Here is a 17,071-nt window from a genome sequence, read left to right as displayed (position 1 = left end):
TCTCGGCAGCTCCAGGCACTGTTATCCAACTTCAGCTTTGGGCAGAGCAGCAGCAACCAACACAGATCTCACCAAAACGCCATCCCGTCAATCCTACCACTATTCTTTCTGGCACAGTTTTAAATTTGGATAATTTTAGTTGATAATTACAATAGCACCGGCATAGTAGAGCCATATAAGAGATCTGACTCAGCCTGGCCCACATTAATTAAAAACAACAACAACATCAACAAACCAAAGCAACTAAAATGATATAAAGTCAATTTGTTACTGCTGAAATCACTTTGAATCGCCCAGGTAATACCTCTCAAAAGTAATTACAAATGTTGAAATGACACCAAACAGGGCTGCCCTTATGAGGGTTGCTCTTAACCCGCTCTAGTGCATGTTTGCATTCATTCCAGAAAGAAAATGAAAAGTTTCTGCCAGTTATAGGGCAATGCAGAGATGGAAACATAACAATGAGCCTTAAGGACTGATCACCAAGCAGGTCTGCTGACAAGATCTGTCTGCTTCCCAGGGAGCAGGTACCCAGAGAAACATCCTGCACTCGCCAGAAAGCTGATGGAGAAACACAAAGCTGAGCACCAGTGCAGCTCAGTGGCTGCAGGACTGACAAGGTCCCCATTCACAAAGGAGAAAATATTGACCTGGGGAGCACCTCAGCACTGCTCTTATCACTGGTGCTGCTGATACGGGAAAGGGTTGTTTGCAATACAACGAGGCGATGGCAAACTTCAAAAGGCACATAAATAATAAAAATAGGCAATATTCTCTGGCATAAAAACATAATGAATGTTATCTAGATAGCTGTGAAGAAGGCTAAGGGGTTATTATGTCTCAGCCAAAAAAAAAAAAAAACACTGCAGGGGGCAGAAATTCAGTAAAAGGTGGTTTTTCAGTCAGACGAGCAAACCTGTAATAAAAGAATCCAGTTGCCGGAAATGCAGAACAGGTGAGATGAAAAACCTGGAACATCTGTCACAATGGTGAGTGTAAGCAACCACCACAACAGCCTGCAAAACGTGCTAGCACCTCACTGTGCCAGTAATGCTTGCAGTAAGACTGAATGTTTGTAAGACAGGAGCTTTTTGACAGTGGTAACCAGAGCTGAACTGGGGCTAAGTACAGGTCTGACTCACACCTCGGGCTTCCGCAGGGTACCAGCATGTCTCACAGCAGCCTCCAGCCCTGCGGCTGATGACTGGTGGAGGCGTGGAGCTCTGCCCAGCATGGGAGCAGCACAGAGCACAGCGCTGGGATCACAGAGCCACGCAGCAGCAGTGCTGGGAACAGGAGCAGCCCGGGGCCTCACGCAGCACGGCTGAGATGTGCCAGCAGCCCAAGGGCAGGAGGAGCTTACGGCTGAGTCCTGCTGCCCCTGCAGGGCAGGTGCAGGGTACGGGCATCCACATGCCTGCATGTGCAGCAGCGCTGGTCCTGTGTGCTTGGGCAGAAGCAAAGCTGCACATCTGTGAAGGTACCTGGAACTGCAGCACAGAGAGGTGCTGGAGGGAGAGAGAGAGAGTGAAAGAGAGCCGTGCTCCAGGAGGGCTGAGCTAACGAGGCTGGCACCAGCACTGCTTCGGTGGCTTTTTATTTTTTGACTTTCATCTCTCGTTGGCTTTACAGAGTTGGTTGAGAGAGAAGATTGTGTTTAACGGATTTCAGCTTTCAGGTCAGGATGATCCCAATCAATAACAAAATGCTTCAAAATATTGCCATTCTGTGTCAAAGCAGACAGCCCTAAATAAGGCATTCAGCACAACTTCCTCCCACCATTAAAATACTCCGAGCTGTGGCTGTGCTGGCCATGCCCAGCTCTATTATACCCTGCAAGTGCCTACTAATTAACAAGCAGTTAAACCCAACTGTTGAGAGCTTGGAAGCATTTCCAAACGCTGTGGCTCTCCACTGTGGGAGAAATAACTGCGGGCAAACTCAGAGCAGGCATGTTTGCAACAATTGCCTTTAAGCTGACATTCAAACCAAATGTGAAACAGACTGAGCAGAACAGGTCAGGGTGACCCGAAAAGCTCAGGGAAAAATTGAGGGGAAAAAAAAAAGAGAAGGGAGGGGTTCAGTGCTCACACTGCTTCTGCAGTACTGGGAGGAGAGCAGCACACTGCCTGCCCTGCCTACCAGGAGCTGTGCTTCCATCACTGCTTCAGAGTCATTTCCCACCACTGCCAGCGCGGATGGAGCAGGTGGGTTCCCGTCTGCTGAATGCGAACATGCAGAGCTGCAAGAACAGTCCTGGGGAGAAATAACATTAAAACCAGATGATAACCAGAAATAACATTAAAACCTGCCTGAGCTGTAGGCCAGGACTTTTCCAGTAGTAAACTGTTCACACCAACACTGCATCCTCACAGCTCTCTGCAGAACTGCACAGCCCAGCAGCACTGGCCCAACGCTGACACGCCTGGCACAGCAGGGCTGCCAGCTGTGCTGAGCCTCCCATCCTCTGCATCTCACTTGCGAGCTGTGCTTCCCCTGCACTCAGCTGCCTGGGGTCTCTCCTCCCCAGCGCATTTCTTGGGGCATTTTCCACTTCCATCCTCACAGCAAATGAGCCCAAAGCTGAGCCGTGCAGTGGTGCTGGGAGCAGCACCTTGAAGTTCTGCACGCTTTTGAGGCAGAAAGAAAGAAAATTGAGCCCAGGACACACTGAAACTTCTATTTGGCAACACTGACATTACAGGCAATAAAATGGGCCTATTTGCAGGAACATGACACTCGCTAGCATAACTGCTTGACATTCTAGGTTTTGGACAGAAAATGGCAGGTTTTGTGCCAGTTTTGGTAGAGCTACATGATTGAGAACACAGACGAGCTACAACAACACCCATTCAAATGCTGGGGCTGAATTTCTATAAAGAAAAGCATCCTTTTCCCTACTTCTGCCTGTGAAAAATTGTATTAAAATGGGAGCAAGCTATTTGAAGAGGCTCTGGTCTGGACGAGAACCCAATCACCCGGTTGCTGAGACATTATTTCAGATCATGAGATTTTAAATTAAGGAAAAGAACACTTCTTGAAACTGAAACACAGACATAACGAAGTTAATGTTTGGGCAGTAGAAACATGCAGCTGTTTCCAGAAGCTCCCAATGGTCCATCAGCCTCACTCCCACATAACCACACAGCAGGAGCCAACAGACACCATCCGTACGTACCTCCAAGAGTCATCCCTGCCTCGTAGCACTTCCGCAGGCGGCAAGATGGGCAGTTTTTCCTCCTGAACTTGTCAATGGTGCAGTCGTTCCGGCTGGCACACAGGTACTTCTGCTTACCTAGAAACACCAGAAGGAATGGCAGATGGGAAGGAATGGCAGATGGGTGGCGGGCACCAAGCAGACCAGACTCAAAAAGAGAAACGTGCTCTCGTTGTCTCAGTATCACTCAGCATCCGCTGGGCTCACGTGGCAGCCAACAGCAACGCTGGTTTTGCACCTCAGTGCTGAGAGGCTTCACTCAGAACCGCCTCTCCTTTCTCACAGCTCTGCAGCCCAGAGTCTGGCAGCAGCACACGGTGCTCAGAGATGGCCTCCTAGGCTGCAGGGAAAGCTCCCAGCCAGCACAGTGAGCACAGCCATTCCCACAGGGCACGCTGCCTACATGCAGAGCGCTGCCACCAGTGAGCTTCGAGCAGCTAGCACTGCTTTCTGGCCAGAGGAAGAAATAGAGAAAGGAAAGAAGGTGACAGTGTCAGTGCCAACTTCTCAAGTCACCCCAGAAAACTTCGGGTGGAAGTAGGATAAAAAAAACAACACATTTCTTCAGCTGCTGCTACGGAAGGTGTGCGCTGCCAGATATATGCCTTGGCATAGAGATGCCACCATGCATCTTCATGTGCACTTTTCAGAGGTTGTCTTTTAGAGGAGGAAAATCACTCTTGCGCTGCACAGCACGGTAGAAGTATGTAATGCTATTATGTGATGGAAAGTACAGCGATAATAGCAGAGAAACAAAGTCTTTGGCTGTGGTAAATGAAGACAAACCCAAACACAGCAGTCACAGACACAGAAACGAAGGTAAAAAGCTGCTTACATTTGGAAGACCTCAGGTAGGCAGGGATCTCCAGCAAGATACCCTCACCTCCACTGCCAGCCCTTAAATGAGGGCTGGGAAGGGGTGGATCCCTGGCTCCATCCCTCCTGGTCACTCAGCAGCATTGCACACACCTGAGCTTTGGATTGGCCCTGCCTTCCCACCAGGTGCTCCATCATTACATCAGGCCATGACTTAGCATTGCCACTACCAATTAATTAATAAATAACAGTTAAATCCTAATGAAGCATAACTAAGATAAAGTTAGTTTGGTTTGCACATCTTTCATCTCTTGCTTAGCTCTTTTCTTTAGTGACAGCAGCTTTCCTTCCAACGAGCCTTCAGAATGCTGCAGGTGACCACGGAGCTGCTCAGGCACCGCTGCACATCTCTGCAGTGTGCAGAATTGAGTCCCTGGAAGGCAGCTCCCTCTCTGCTCACAATTCCCTTCGCAGTGCTGTTTGGGGATGAGTTACTTCTGATGCTGCCCACTCCTGCTAATTGGGCTTGCTGCCTGCAGCTTACAGACTGGTAATGGGGAGCTCATAGCATAAGGAGCTGCTGTCCCAAAGCTCTGCTGCTGTGGGTCTCGCCATGTTGGCACCAATAACTGTATCCTATGGACTGCGTTTGCAGCCATCAGGAGAAAACTGGAGCTGTGTTTGCTGAGATCCTGCACAGCAGCACCTTCCAGGGTGCTAAAGAGAATCAGAAGAAGCTACTTTGTGCATGTATCTTAGCTTCACCTTCTCACTTGCTTAGACAGCAGCCACCAGAAATCCAGATTTCATCTCATTTTCTTCACTGCTCCATTTGCTACACATACCAAAAAGGAACTTCCCTTCCTGACTCCTAATCTGTTTTGGTATCAAGTCTGAACACGTTCACTGGATCAAGATTTGTCTGATATTCTTCATGCCATTCCATACTCAGCTCGGCTCATAATACAAGCCATATGCCTTACAGATTCTGTAGGAGCAGATTAAATGGAAATCAGGCTATATTGAGTTTCAGTGCTATTTATTATCCTGCAAGTGTTTTTTTGTTTTGGTTTGTTTGTTTTTTTTTACACTTAAAATACTATTTCATTTCATCAAATATTCATTGAAAGGACGAGGTTGAATAATGTAACCATTCTGACACTGCACTGATTTTGGTTCGCTTATTTAATGACTCCCCACCTCCCACGCACACCTCCACAACGTCTTAACATATGAGAAAGAGAAGAAGTGGCCAATTTCCAGCTACACAGTACTCATAAATCTTATTGGCATCATTTGTTGCTTCACCATTGTACTCCAGGTTCCAAGAAATCATTAAATCATTTGTTTTCTGCAATCTTGGCAATGCTGGAGCCCACGGAAATTTCCACCCCTCCTACACTGCCCACGACTCTGAAACTGCACATCTGTATCTTCTGGCTGGCACCATCAATCTCCACCTGCAAAACCGTACCTGTAACCAGCAATGATCACAGCATCACATGTAAGTAATGGCAAGGCGCAGTGTCACAACAACCTCCTCTCACAGGGCTGTGCCCAAGGGCTGGAACAGCAGGGTACACGTGAACTTCTAAGAACTGTTCCCATTAACAACTGATGATGCCATCCTCAGTGCCTTAGCTGTTAAGGTTGCAGAAATAATGGAGAGAGAGTGCATTACCAACAGCATGTGATACCTTGCTAAACCCTCTCAATACTGTTCTCATCAGTTCCTCCTCTTATTCCCCCCCTTTTGCTCATTATCAGTGCTAAGGGCACTCAGAAAGGCCTCGGAAGCAGCTTGCACAGAATCCCACGGAACACAAGCACCTTCCTGCCTTTCAGCAGTTCATCGAGGACAGTGAGTAATACACAACTGCAGCTGAAACTGGGTCACTTGGAGTTATTTTTATGCTATAGGAACCGGGTGCTGAGGCCATCCTCTCTCCACTTGACCTCTTTATGTGCTTGCATCAAACAAGAATGGATGCTCTACTTTTGCAGGCATTGGCATGGAGAGCCTGAAGCTGATTTTGCTCTCCTTTCCCTCCAGGATTCCTGTCTCACAGCAGCACCCAACACTGGTAGGCTCTATTGGCCATCAGAACTCCCACAGCTGTCCAACAGCCAGGGCTGGGACCTCCGGGCAGAGCATGGATGCCTCACAGCTCAGCCAAGGGCACGAGGCAGTGCCAGGAGCACCGCATGACCATCCTGCCTGGCTCCTTCCCCTGCCCTGTCTCACCTCCCTAGACTAAACTACAGCATTGCTGCCATGATAACAGCTCAAAATCTTCAAGAGGTCAAGCTCCCCTTGATGAGTTGCACTTGGGAAGCACAGCAGCAGCTTGCGCCCCACAAGGACACCCCAGGGCCAGGCCCCACGCTGTCCCAGACCACAGGCAGAGCAGCAGGCCACCAGCCCAAGGCCACTTGCTGGCATGATGGGGACATGGGGACACACTGGGTGCCGACAGGCAGTGAGCCTCAGCACCCGGAGCACAAAGCACAGCAGTGTGCACACTGTGAGATCTCTACCAGTTTTGCTCCTCTGCCAGTGGGCTCAGGGAATGCAAGATTGAAGTCCAGTCAGTATGTTGCCCAATGGTCACAGCACGGTGTTTTTGGTGAAACGATGAGAGCCGACTGCCTGGTTCACAGAATCAGCTCTTTGGGACACATACCAATTTTCTGTTATTTGTACACACTGAGTCTGGCACTGTTTATTTTAAGCTGTTAGCCATTAACAAAAGGGAAACAAATGGTAATGGAAAGACTGCTCACGCATCTGCTTCTGCTTTGTGTGAGAATCAGCTGCTTGCTTGCCTTGTCCTAACGCCTGGGGACTTAAAGGAATGCTTTTCCCTAACTGCAAAACCTGGGAGCCTGGATAACTCCTATCTCAACCATGCATAGGGTGGACATGGTTTGTAACATGAACCCATGACCCAGTAGAGTCCACATCCTGTCACTGTCCCCCTTAAGGCAGCGTCCTGAGCCCCTGCCCCTCTCCCCACCATGGGGAGCCCAGGGCTGCTGCTGCAGCATCCATGGCAGCTCCTTTTCCAGCCAGGACTGAGCAGTGTTTGCCACAGACACGAGTAATTAATTAATAATAAGCCACTATTAAAAGACTACCTTTGCAAAGTAGTTTTCTTAATATTCATTCATATTTACCACAATAATGAAGAAAACAAAAACGTCCACTGTGATGCAGCACAGACCTCCAGCTCCCTTCTCTCAGGGCTGTGATTCCAGCAGCCTGAGGGGACTTGGAAGGTATGCAGGCTCTACATGGGGCTGCCTCTTGGCAGAGCTGGAGGGAAGCCCTTCAAGGAGCCAAAACCAGTGGTCTACAAGTGAGAACATTCACCAGTCAGATAGGCAAGCACGGAAGCTGCAGGCACTGGCAAACTATCAGCATGTGGAGGTAACAGCTGAACTTAGGAGGCAGTCCAGTGAGAAGAGGGCTGCAAGATGAGGCTAAATGACAAGCCTTAAAATCAAACAGCTTTAGGACTATGCACAGTTAAGAAGGTATAATTGAAGATGCTTAAATCCAGCAAGAGATATTGGATTGTTGCTAAATGTTGTGTAGTTGTTTGACTCCTTGGCAACAAGATAAATCCGTGATGCTCTAACTCACGCTGACCTCAAGTTAGCCTCTCTCAAGCTCCACACAGTGCCATGCCTGACTGCTCCTAGACTAGAGCAGAGCTATCAGTTTGCTTCAGACTTCACACAAGCTGCTGGCTAGCAGACTCATGCAGAGCAGTCACCCAGTGGCACTGGTGCCAGACACCCATGGGAAGCCCTGCACTGAGCTGCTAGGATGGCAAGGGGAGAACAGCAGAAGTGTCAGCAGTGCCTGTGATTTCACCTTCCACCTTCTTCTTTTTCCATTGACTTTTAAGGGTAAGAACACTCAAAGGGTCACGAGAAACCAAACACTGAGGCAGTAACATCATGGTGTCGTAGACTATTGCGGACCCAAATCCTTTACATAACGTCACACTGGCAATGAGAAGAGATAACTGTAAAATACAGTGATGAAAGCTGTTCATTTCAACTCACAGCTACCTCAAAAACTGGCAAGAAACTGTTGTTAGCTCTGATACATTTCTCTGGTGAAAGGCCAGTCCTTGCCAGGTCAGCACATGCACAGTGCACAAAAGGCAATGACCACAGACTGCAGAGCAGCCTGGCTCTGAGTCCTCTGGGAAATTTGCCAAGTCTGATTTGGGGTTTGTTTGTTTGTTAATGTAGCTCACTGTCCCGTCAAGAACGCAGCCTGTGGAGTCACAGTCCTTGTACAAACAACAAATATACAGTTAGCAGAGTGGCATGGTTAGGCTGGTATTTTGCAGGTTGTATAACTAGAAAGATTATCATGGTGGAAAGAGATAATCAAAATGAATGAAATTAAATGAAATGCGCACCCGTGTCGTAGGCTTGCAGAAAAAAACTCCAAAGGGAGGGATCTCCAGAAAGAGATCCTTTCAAAGTGGCAGTCCTTAAATGGGGTCCAGGAGAGGTGCAGCCAGGCTCCAACCCTTCTGGTCACACAGGTGAATTGCTTTCACCTGTGCTCTCATGGCTGACTCAGTGCTTGCCTCAGGTGATCAATCAGTGGTTCAGGCCGTGACTCAACAGTTCCCATTACAGTCCTGCAGTATCACACAGAGGCAGCTATTTCACTGGCCAAGATGGCCATGAGCCCTCCTGCAGTCCTGGGGGCATGAGGAAGGTTCTCATTTCTCAGGGATGCGAGCAGAGTATGGAAAAGTAACTCCTTTCCTGGATGGGATGGGATGGTACAGCAGGAACTCCCGAGGGAAATACCTGAAGAAAAACTCAGTTCTGTTCTTTCTAATAGTGATTGATTTCAAAGTGTGTTGTGTTTGGAGCACTTGTCTGTACCAGGACCAAAGCCTCTGGCTCACAGAGCCACCTGAGTCGTGCAGAGCGATGCCCCTCCTATTTGCGTTAGGATAAATGAAATCTGCACAGGGGTGGATGTGCCTCTTGTTCACCAAATCTTCGGTTCTGTAGGTGAAAGAGGAAGGAGGAGGAGCCCGCCATGGGCTGAGGCTGTGCCTGGCAGCAGTGTGCAGCAGAACTTGGTGGGGCTCTGAGCCCCAGCCAAAGAGGGGTGACAGACAGGGAGAGGTGAAGGCCATTTCTGACGACAGAACATGAGGCTGTCAGGACTGCAAGTGTGGAAAGTCCACATCAGAGCTGGAGAATCTGCAGCAGCGGTTTTAGAGCTTGCCTATATTCAACCTGGACGGCTTGAGAGAGGCTGTGAATCAAAGCAGCTGACAGAAGGAGACCAGGAAAATACTCCCTTCCCTTCCCTTCCCTTCCCTTCCCTTCCCTTCCCTTCCCTTCCCTTCCCTTCCCTTCCCTTCCCTTCCCTCATTCTCCCAGAATCTTTCTCAAAGAGTTGGTTGGATTCAGTGTATTTCAAGAGGAAAAACAATGTTATAACTTCTTCTTTTAAAACTTCTCTAATCCCTAAGCCAGTGCATGCCCATAAAGTCTTATTAAACACCCTTGAACTATTGCAAAATAAGTCCAGTACTGTTTTAGGCCAAGACCGTGATGAAACTAAAACCTATGTATCCAGCTATTCCCTGTTCTCTCTAAGGTGATCTCTTCGTGCTGCTCTTCAGTTTGTAGCACGCTGCTTTTCTGACCTTTCCTAACTAATGACACTAGAATCAGGAAGGAAACAAAAGCACTGGAGAAGCTTTCCAATTTGCCATTGTAAAACGTCCCCAAAAGCGCCCAAAGGTTTTCAGAAATTCATTTTATGGACTGCAAGACATAGGAACACACCGAGTATCAGCTTTCAACGGTACTCAGATTTAACTAAGCAACATCTGGCTGGAAAGTAACCAGCAACATTCAGTATTTATAAACAAGTCTGATTTACTGTCCATTCCCCAAAATAAAGATGCTATCCATGTATCTCAGAGTAAAATAAACTGCCTCTCTCCTTAGATCTAATCACTCAGTAAGCAAAATGCATTTACGTTGCATGTTTTGCTGAAGACCACTGGGCACAAAATAGAGTGGTACTGCACCTTCCCTGTGACTGGGTTAAGCCCATATAAACCACCTCCCATTACTCCTGCATAACACCTCCCTGCCCCACTTCTGAAGTTGGAAACAGCCACAGAAGCAGGGAAGACACACAGATAGGAACAAAGCTGCAAGAAGTTGCGTGGGAAGTTGCAGCCCCAGGACTGAGCCCTGCTATCCACAGGAGCTGGGTGCCACAGCCTCCCTGTTTGTCAAGCCGTGGCTCCCTGCTCTTGCCCAGCTCCCTCATCTTCTGCTGCCATTTATCCAGGCTGTCGCTGTGCTTCCCTCTGCTGCTTGAAGCCCAAGCCCAGAAGAGTGGTGCTGCCCCACAGCTGCCACCCCTCTGTTTCCCTAGCGCTGTGCCATGTTTGCAAATAAGGCACTCAGCACTTGCCATCCTTAAAAAGAAAGTATCCCCAGAAAAGGGGTTTATTCCATGTAGAGATCTGCCACGTATAAAAACAACACAGAAGTCTGTTCTGAAGGAAATGATGGAAGTTGCATTGAAATCAGTGGACATCCACTCCCTGATACACAGTGGGACCTCTGCCTGATAGAGGGACCAGAGGGAAACATTTCGGCACTTGGCTCCTAGGCCAGGGGATCTTGCTCATGGAACACCAGCTAGCGGCTCTGTGCCTGCCACAGGCCGAAGCCTGCCCTTGGAACAAAAGCAGTTGGCATCTGAACCTGCAAAAGGATTTCTTTTCCATTTTTATGTGCTGCAAAGAGCAGCCAGGTGCTGCTGCTGTGAGTGCCCCCAGCAGGAGGCAGCCCCCACTCCTCCCTGCAGCTTTCTGTGTGCAGGGGCAGGACCCCCAGGACCCCCTCCGGCACAACCACTGCTGGACCCCCGAGCAACAACACACCTTAACCCTCCGCAACACCTCAAGTCTTAGAAAGCAGGAAGGGGTGCAAACGCGCTTAAAATTCTTGATCCAAGACAGACAAGAAAGGGAACGATGACACAGAGCATGGTTTAAGAACAGTGCAAACAGGGCAGGCTGAAGCCTGCTTTCCCCCTGCATCCTGCTCCGTGCAGTGCTGTGCTGAGCAGGACAGAACTCTGTGCAGGAGGAGCAGAGCTGCAGCACATCTCCGACAGGGAATTTTTCTTCAGCAGTGTATCTGACAGACAGCCAAGTCTCCACTTACTATAAATCAACAATTACTTGCTGACTTAAACAAGCATCTGTTATTTACTCTGGATGCACAGCCAATCCATTTGGCCTTGCACAAATTTGGTGTAGAGACACATTTGTAAATGATTTACGTGGGAAAAATGCCAACCATTATCTATTAATTCTATTGGACAGCCATATTTTGGCAATAGGATGAGAGTGTCCTCTGCAGTTCCAAGGAGCCACTCCCAGCATGGGTGATGGAGGAAAGGAAACAGGGCTCCATGCAAAGTGCAAAATGGTTTGGTTATTTCCTGAGAGCAATCTGTAAAATAGATTTACAGTCATGTAGCAACAAGGTCTGTTTATACTCAAAGGTTCTCCCTTACATTTAAGTAACTCCTAGGTTTAGGAGACCTCAGAAATCCACCACACTCCATCCCCACCACTCTCCTCTCTGCCCCCTTGGCTCGGAAGATTCACAAATTAAGTAAGGCTGCTGATTTTTTTTCAGCAGAATGAAAACCGAACGATGCAGCAAACGCTTCAGCACACATCGTTAATGACCTCCCTGCAGGTGGCAGAGCTCGGCAGCTGCGAGTCAGGCTGCTTTACTGGAGAAACCCAGCACTGGGAGGTGGAGTGGCCGCCCCTCCCTCCGTGTTACCTTCAGCCGCCCGCTTGAAGAACACCTTGCAGCTCCCGCAGGTCAGGGCTCCGTAGTGGCACCCGGACGCCTCATCGCCGCAGATCAGACACGTCTTCTGAGGTGGAAAGTAATAGTCAATGGGCAGGATGTGCTCCCGGCCAGCCTCCAGCCTGCGGGGAGAGAAGAGAGCAAGGACGAGGGAAGGGTCAGCCAAGGAGGTCAGGATGAGATACGGTGTGCAGAGCGGATGGCACTTGGAAGAACGTTCTTGGCAAAACCCCACGTCCCGGTGCCATGATAAGCCAAGGGCTGCTCAGGAAGAAGGCATGAGATCACAAAGCGCAGCCCAGCTCCTCACGCACAGAGCAGCGTGCGGGTTGTGACTCCTGCCTCCATCCCAGGTACACGTGTGACAGTGAATGGCAAAGTGCAGCTACTGTGACAGCACAGCCTGGGAAGGGGAGACGGCCAACACTGGCTGCTGCACTAGTGGTGTGATTTTGGCTTCTGTAAAAAGGTTTATCCATGCTCATTAAGCTACTTTGCATGCTCATTAAGCTAGCTGATCCAATGTTGTGTCATTGTTGTCACACCGCTACAGATGAATTTATCCTTTTGATTCCTAATCAAAACAGATTAGTTTTTACAAAGCCATCAAACTCAAAACCTTTTCTTTTGTCCTTGCTTAGTTCCTACTCATTCCCTCTCTGAATCCCCAGCAATAGCTGGCTTGAACTCATTTCCAGGATGCCTTCCTCGTCCATCTGACTACTAAGCTAGTCAGAATCCTCTGCTGAAAATATTAAGCAGTGCTCTGAACACATTCCAGCAGACTCCTGTTTATACCCATCCCAGGACTAAAGGCACTGTATCTCTTCTCCTCCCTGCCGCAACAGTGCACTGGGAATATCATCTGCTCCTTGCCCTGCAATGGCCCCAGAGCCAGAGAGATGTCCAGCTGGCAAGCAGATGCTGGAAACAACCCCCAGATCCCAAAATATAACACACAGTGTTGACCATGCAATAGCTGTGATTATATACTGGAAATGGGTGAGCGCAGATTGCTGAGCTTCCTATTTTCCTCTCACCTACTCAGTAGCCTGAATGTCCTCCTTGGGGTTTTCAGTCTGGTTGGTTGGAAACAAGGATGGGGACAGAAAGCAGCCCTTAGCAGGTGCACAGCACAGACCCAGCGAAGCTCAGCGTCTTCTGTGCCTGCTGCCACTTCCCCCATCTCCCACATTCAACAAAACCTTTTCCAAGTTCTGCTGGGAAAGCACAAGGAGTCTCTGCAGCCCTTGCACAACCCGGGCAGATCCCAACAGAACTCCAGGCCTGCCACATCTCCTTACTCACCTGTGTGCCCAAAGCCTTTCCCTGGTGGCTTCTGGCACACGGCGCCCTGTGCCGCGCTGCTGCCCCACCAGATCTGATGGGAAGCTGCTGCACAAAAGGCACAGGGATGGGAGAGGTGATTTACAGAACTGCAAGCTGGTGCATGTCAGGGCAGCATGACAAGTAGTAGCGTTTTAATTTATTTACTAAAATTGACTTCGTAAAAACACTGAGCTGGGCAACTGGCTTCTAATTACCAATAGGTCCCTGCCGTTGTCTGGTTGAAAATACGTGCGCTTGTAGTTTCTGGAGTTTGAATGCTTGCGGACAGGAGTGAATATCTCAGTGCCAGAGCTTACTGTGTAAAGACCTTTGCACTTGGAAAGGTCCTGATTGGCCTATAGGGTGAAGCATCAGCACATATCCCAGGGCAAAGGACCGCAGTGCTGGCAGGCAGCCCCTGTCCCAGGCTAATCTGTGTGCTGTCCCCAAGGCCTGCAGGCAGCTCTGCCCTTCTGCACGTGGCTCAGGCCGGAGGACATCTGACATGCAGAAGAAGTGGCTGGCCAGATCAAGGTTTAATTAAGGAAAGATATGTGTGTTATTTGTCTGTCCCAAACACCAAATTTTCCACTTGAGTTTGCAACTCCTCAGGCATTTCTAGCTGCCTGCACTCACTCGGTCCTGAGGCAGCGCTGGAAGGCACAGTGCAGCTTCCCTGGGGCAGCCTCACAGGTCACAGCAATCCCAAAAACACGGAGACTGTGCAACACTGTGCAACCTGTGCTCACACACAGCTCCCTGACAGCACTAACACTGCTTCCACTGGGAGAGCTCAAGGACCAACATCTCCGGAGGAGAACTGCAGCAAGGCCAGCAGTACGTACTGCTCACCAGAGCAGCTGCCTGGCCGTAATCTTTTGTTTAGAGATTTTAACTCTGGCAACAGGAGCAGCTTCTTTGGTTCAGAATATCCATGCTCTTCTGTCTGACTTCCAAAGAGATACAAATTGGACTGAGGTGAGAGGCTGCAAGTGAGAAAAAGCACATCCTCATGAGCAGATGAAGAGATTTGATTCGCTTAAACCACGCCGCAGATTGGAAAATGCTTGGCCATGCAGACAGGTCTCGAGGGGCTGGTGCTATTGTTCCGTGGATGACTAATCGGGATGTTTAATTACAAGCAAAGGCCAGCTTTGCTTACAGCACACCGGAGCAGTGTGCCTTTCGCAGACATGATGGCTGTGCCTACTGAAACGTGTCTGTCTGTAATAAACTCCTAAGGAGTGAAGTAGTGAAATGTATGGAACGGCACAACTGTTTGGTGAGATCAGAACTCGGGCTCTTCTCTGTCCTCTGATCTTGTTGTCATTTCTGTCCTTCAAAACCGATGCTATTTTATATTCCACACTGGAGAGCTACACAAATCCTACCTAGATGGTGTTAATAAGTGGAACAGCCATTTTATCCCTCATTCTTAAGGCATGAAACAAACATTTTGAGTCATTTGTCATCTTTTCAGCAATAGTAATCAGCATCGGTGACTCATCTGGAGATGCTGCTAAAGTATCCCTTCCAAACAAACAACTTCCAGGGCTTTGAATTACTGATCAAATGGAGGAGATCAAAGAATATCCTACATTGGAAGGGACCCACAGGGATCACAGAGTCCAACCCCCAGCCTCACACAGCACCACCCAGACCCTCTGTCAGAGCTGTGTCCCAGCACTCCCTGAGCCCAGGGCTGTGCCTGCTGTCTGGAAGCTGTGCCATAACCACCTCCCTCTGGGGCAGAGCCTTTCCTCACCCCTCCGGACCTTCAGGGCTCCACCCAGGCCCCTCTCTCCTTACAGCTGGCTACAACTCTCCTGCCTGGTTTAGGCATGTAGATGCAACAAATGCCTCCCATCTCATCCTCCCTTCCCTCCCACCCCCCCGCCCCCCACCTTCCCCTGACCCCCAGCACTCTCCCAGCCCAGCACAGCCAGGCTGCATCACCACCACTTCTTCCCAGGGCCTGGCAGCACCACAGCCCAACCAGCATCACCGTGGGGCTCAGCTGCTGCCATAAAGAAAAGCTGCTAAGAAATGAACAACAGGGTGATACAAAAGCTGTGCTAAAAATGTCTTATTCATCCTGCATTTGCTCAGATTCCAGCAATGCTAGACCTCTCCTTCAGTGTCAGTTACCCTTTTTGTCCTCTACATGCAATTAGAAACGTGAAAAGGACTAATTTCTCTCCCTCTGTAAGACCTTTTCTGTTAGTTGCGCTGTGTATCTCAGGCAGGAAATAAGCAAAAGGGACTCTCACAGGAACAGCTGTTGTGATGACAGAAGGAGGGACCAAAAAGACCTTGGAATATTTTTGAGGCTTAATTATTTAAAGCTGCAAAGTAGGTTAGCAATCAGGGCTTGAATGGCACGAGACGACACAACACAGTTTTAAATAGTTCCTCCTGAGAAAAGTCCTGCAAGTTCCACCGTGGCTCCATACCCCTGTGTTTGGTGCCCCTATGTGTGCCCACGGGCAGACGGGGCTCTCCGACAGCCCCACGCTGCGCAGGTCTGCGTGGAGACGGGGACGGGACATGCATTGAAAGCTAACCCTGCCGTAACTCTGCTGCCCTCAGGGGTCTGCACTCGGGAAGGCTCTGACCTCCAGTGCCCATCATGTCTGAAGATTGATGTTCCAGCAGCTGCTCCTCGGAGGGCACAACAGAGCTGAGATGTGAGCTGGAGCGGCGCAGCCTGCAGGGTGCTCCTATGCCTGAGTTACATTCACTGCCCACTGAGCTGAAAGCATCTGCCAGGAATGCCCGGGGCTATAAAAAGATGCCAATTTGCCTTTTCTTTTTCATCTTAAGAGAGAAAAAAAAAATGCAAGAAAATAATGTAACATAAAAAATGGGAGCAGGAACTGCAATGATGGTACCTTTAATGATCTATTTTCCAGCTGGTTTCTAGGAGACCTTTTAAGAGGGTTCTCAGAACACACTGGTGGTGACACAGTGACGAGCCAGCAGTGGAGGACTTACAGGCAGAGTGCCCACACCTGATCTCAGCAGCAGGCAGCCTCGCATGGGGCAGAGCGGCTGCAGGCACTGTGAGGGTGCGATGCTGCACCCCCAGGCTCTGCTGCTCCCCCTATGCTGCAGAGCTCTAGAAAATAAGTACTGAGCATTGCAGAGGGCTTAAAACGCACTAAGGCAGTTTGTACAATATATGGCAAGAGTCAGTCTGCCAGAAACCCAAAGAAGGGAGATAGCAGAGTGCACACAGACACAACTTGTGGAGCAGTGACGTCGGGATGAGATTCCAGCCCCATCCACAATGCAAGGCCAAGGTCAGAGCTGCTCACACTGCACCCTGCCTTTTCCACAGTGGAATCCAAACAGCCTCACTATCTCTCTTATTGCTACAGGGAGGGTTTTGCTGCCATTTCAGAAAGGCTCTCGGAAGGGAAGAGAGCAGAGTCTACTGAGTTCATAACACATGCAAGTATTTCTATAGAGTAGTTCTATAACTCTGCAAAGTAAACATTTGCTTGTCAATTGCTTGCTTTCACCAAACAGCCTCTATTTCACAACGCTCCCAGAAGACCAAAGGCAGTCATGGACAGGAGAGAAGCCAACCAACCACTCCTCATAACCTCCAAAGTCTCCATTTCAGCCATAAAGGTGCATCTGGCCCAGCAGGATCTGAGGCGCAGCTGCCCATCCCTCCCCATGCCCAGGTCTCCTGACTATCAGTACCAAGGAGTACACTTGCTCTGGCATCAGCACGACTTCTGCAATTCATTCCTACCTTCTGTAATTAGATCAGTTAGTTAAGCAATCCACCAC

At 49.2% G+C, this 17,071-nt stretch overlaps 1 protein-coding gene across 2 annotated transcripts in view; it reads right to left on the bottom strand.

Moving 5' to 3' along the window:
- AR (androgen receptor) overlaps nucleotides 1-17,071 on the bottom strand; it is a 45,802-nt gene that overhangs the window by 13,112 nt on the left and 15,619 nt on the right. For both annotated transcript variants that reach the window (XM_042824795.1, XM_042824796.1), the window contains exons 2-3: nucleotides 11,912-12,063; nucleotides 3,179-3,295 (exon numbers count right to left, since the gene is read on the bottom strand). In XM_042824795.1, the coding sequence (XP_042680729.1) occupies nucleotides 3,179-3,295; nucleotides 11,912-12,063 (269 nt within the window). The remainder of the gene's footprint in view (nucleotides 1-3,178; nucleotides 3,296-11,911; nucleotides 12,064-17,071) is intronic.

Source organism: Centrocercus urophasianus, unplaced genomic scaffold, assembly GCF_019232065.1.
Source record: "Centrocercus urophasianus isolate 14NV4802_14NV808 unplaced genomic scaffold, USGS_Curo_1.0 seq_24, whole genome shotgun sequence".
Classification (NCBI taxonomy): domain Eukaryota; kingdom Metazoa; phylum Chordata; class Aves; order Galliformes; family Phasianidae; genus Centrocercus; species Centrocercus urophasianus.
This window is presented reverse-complemented; position numbering and strand designations above follow the sequence as displayed.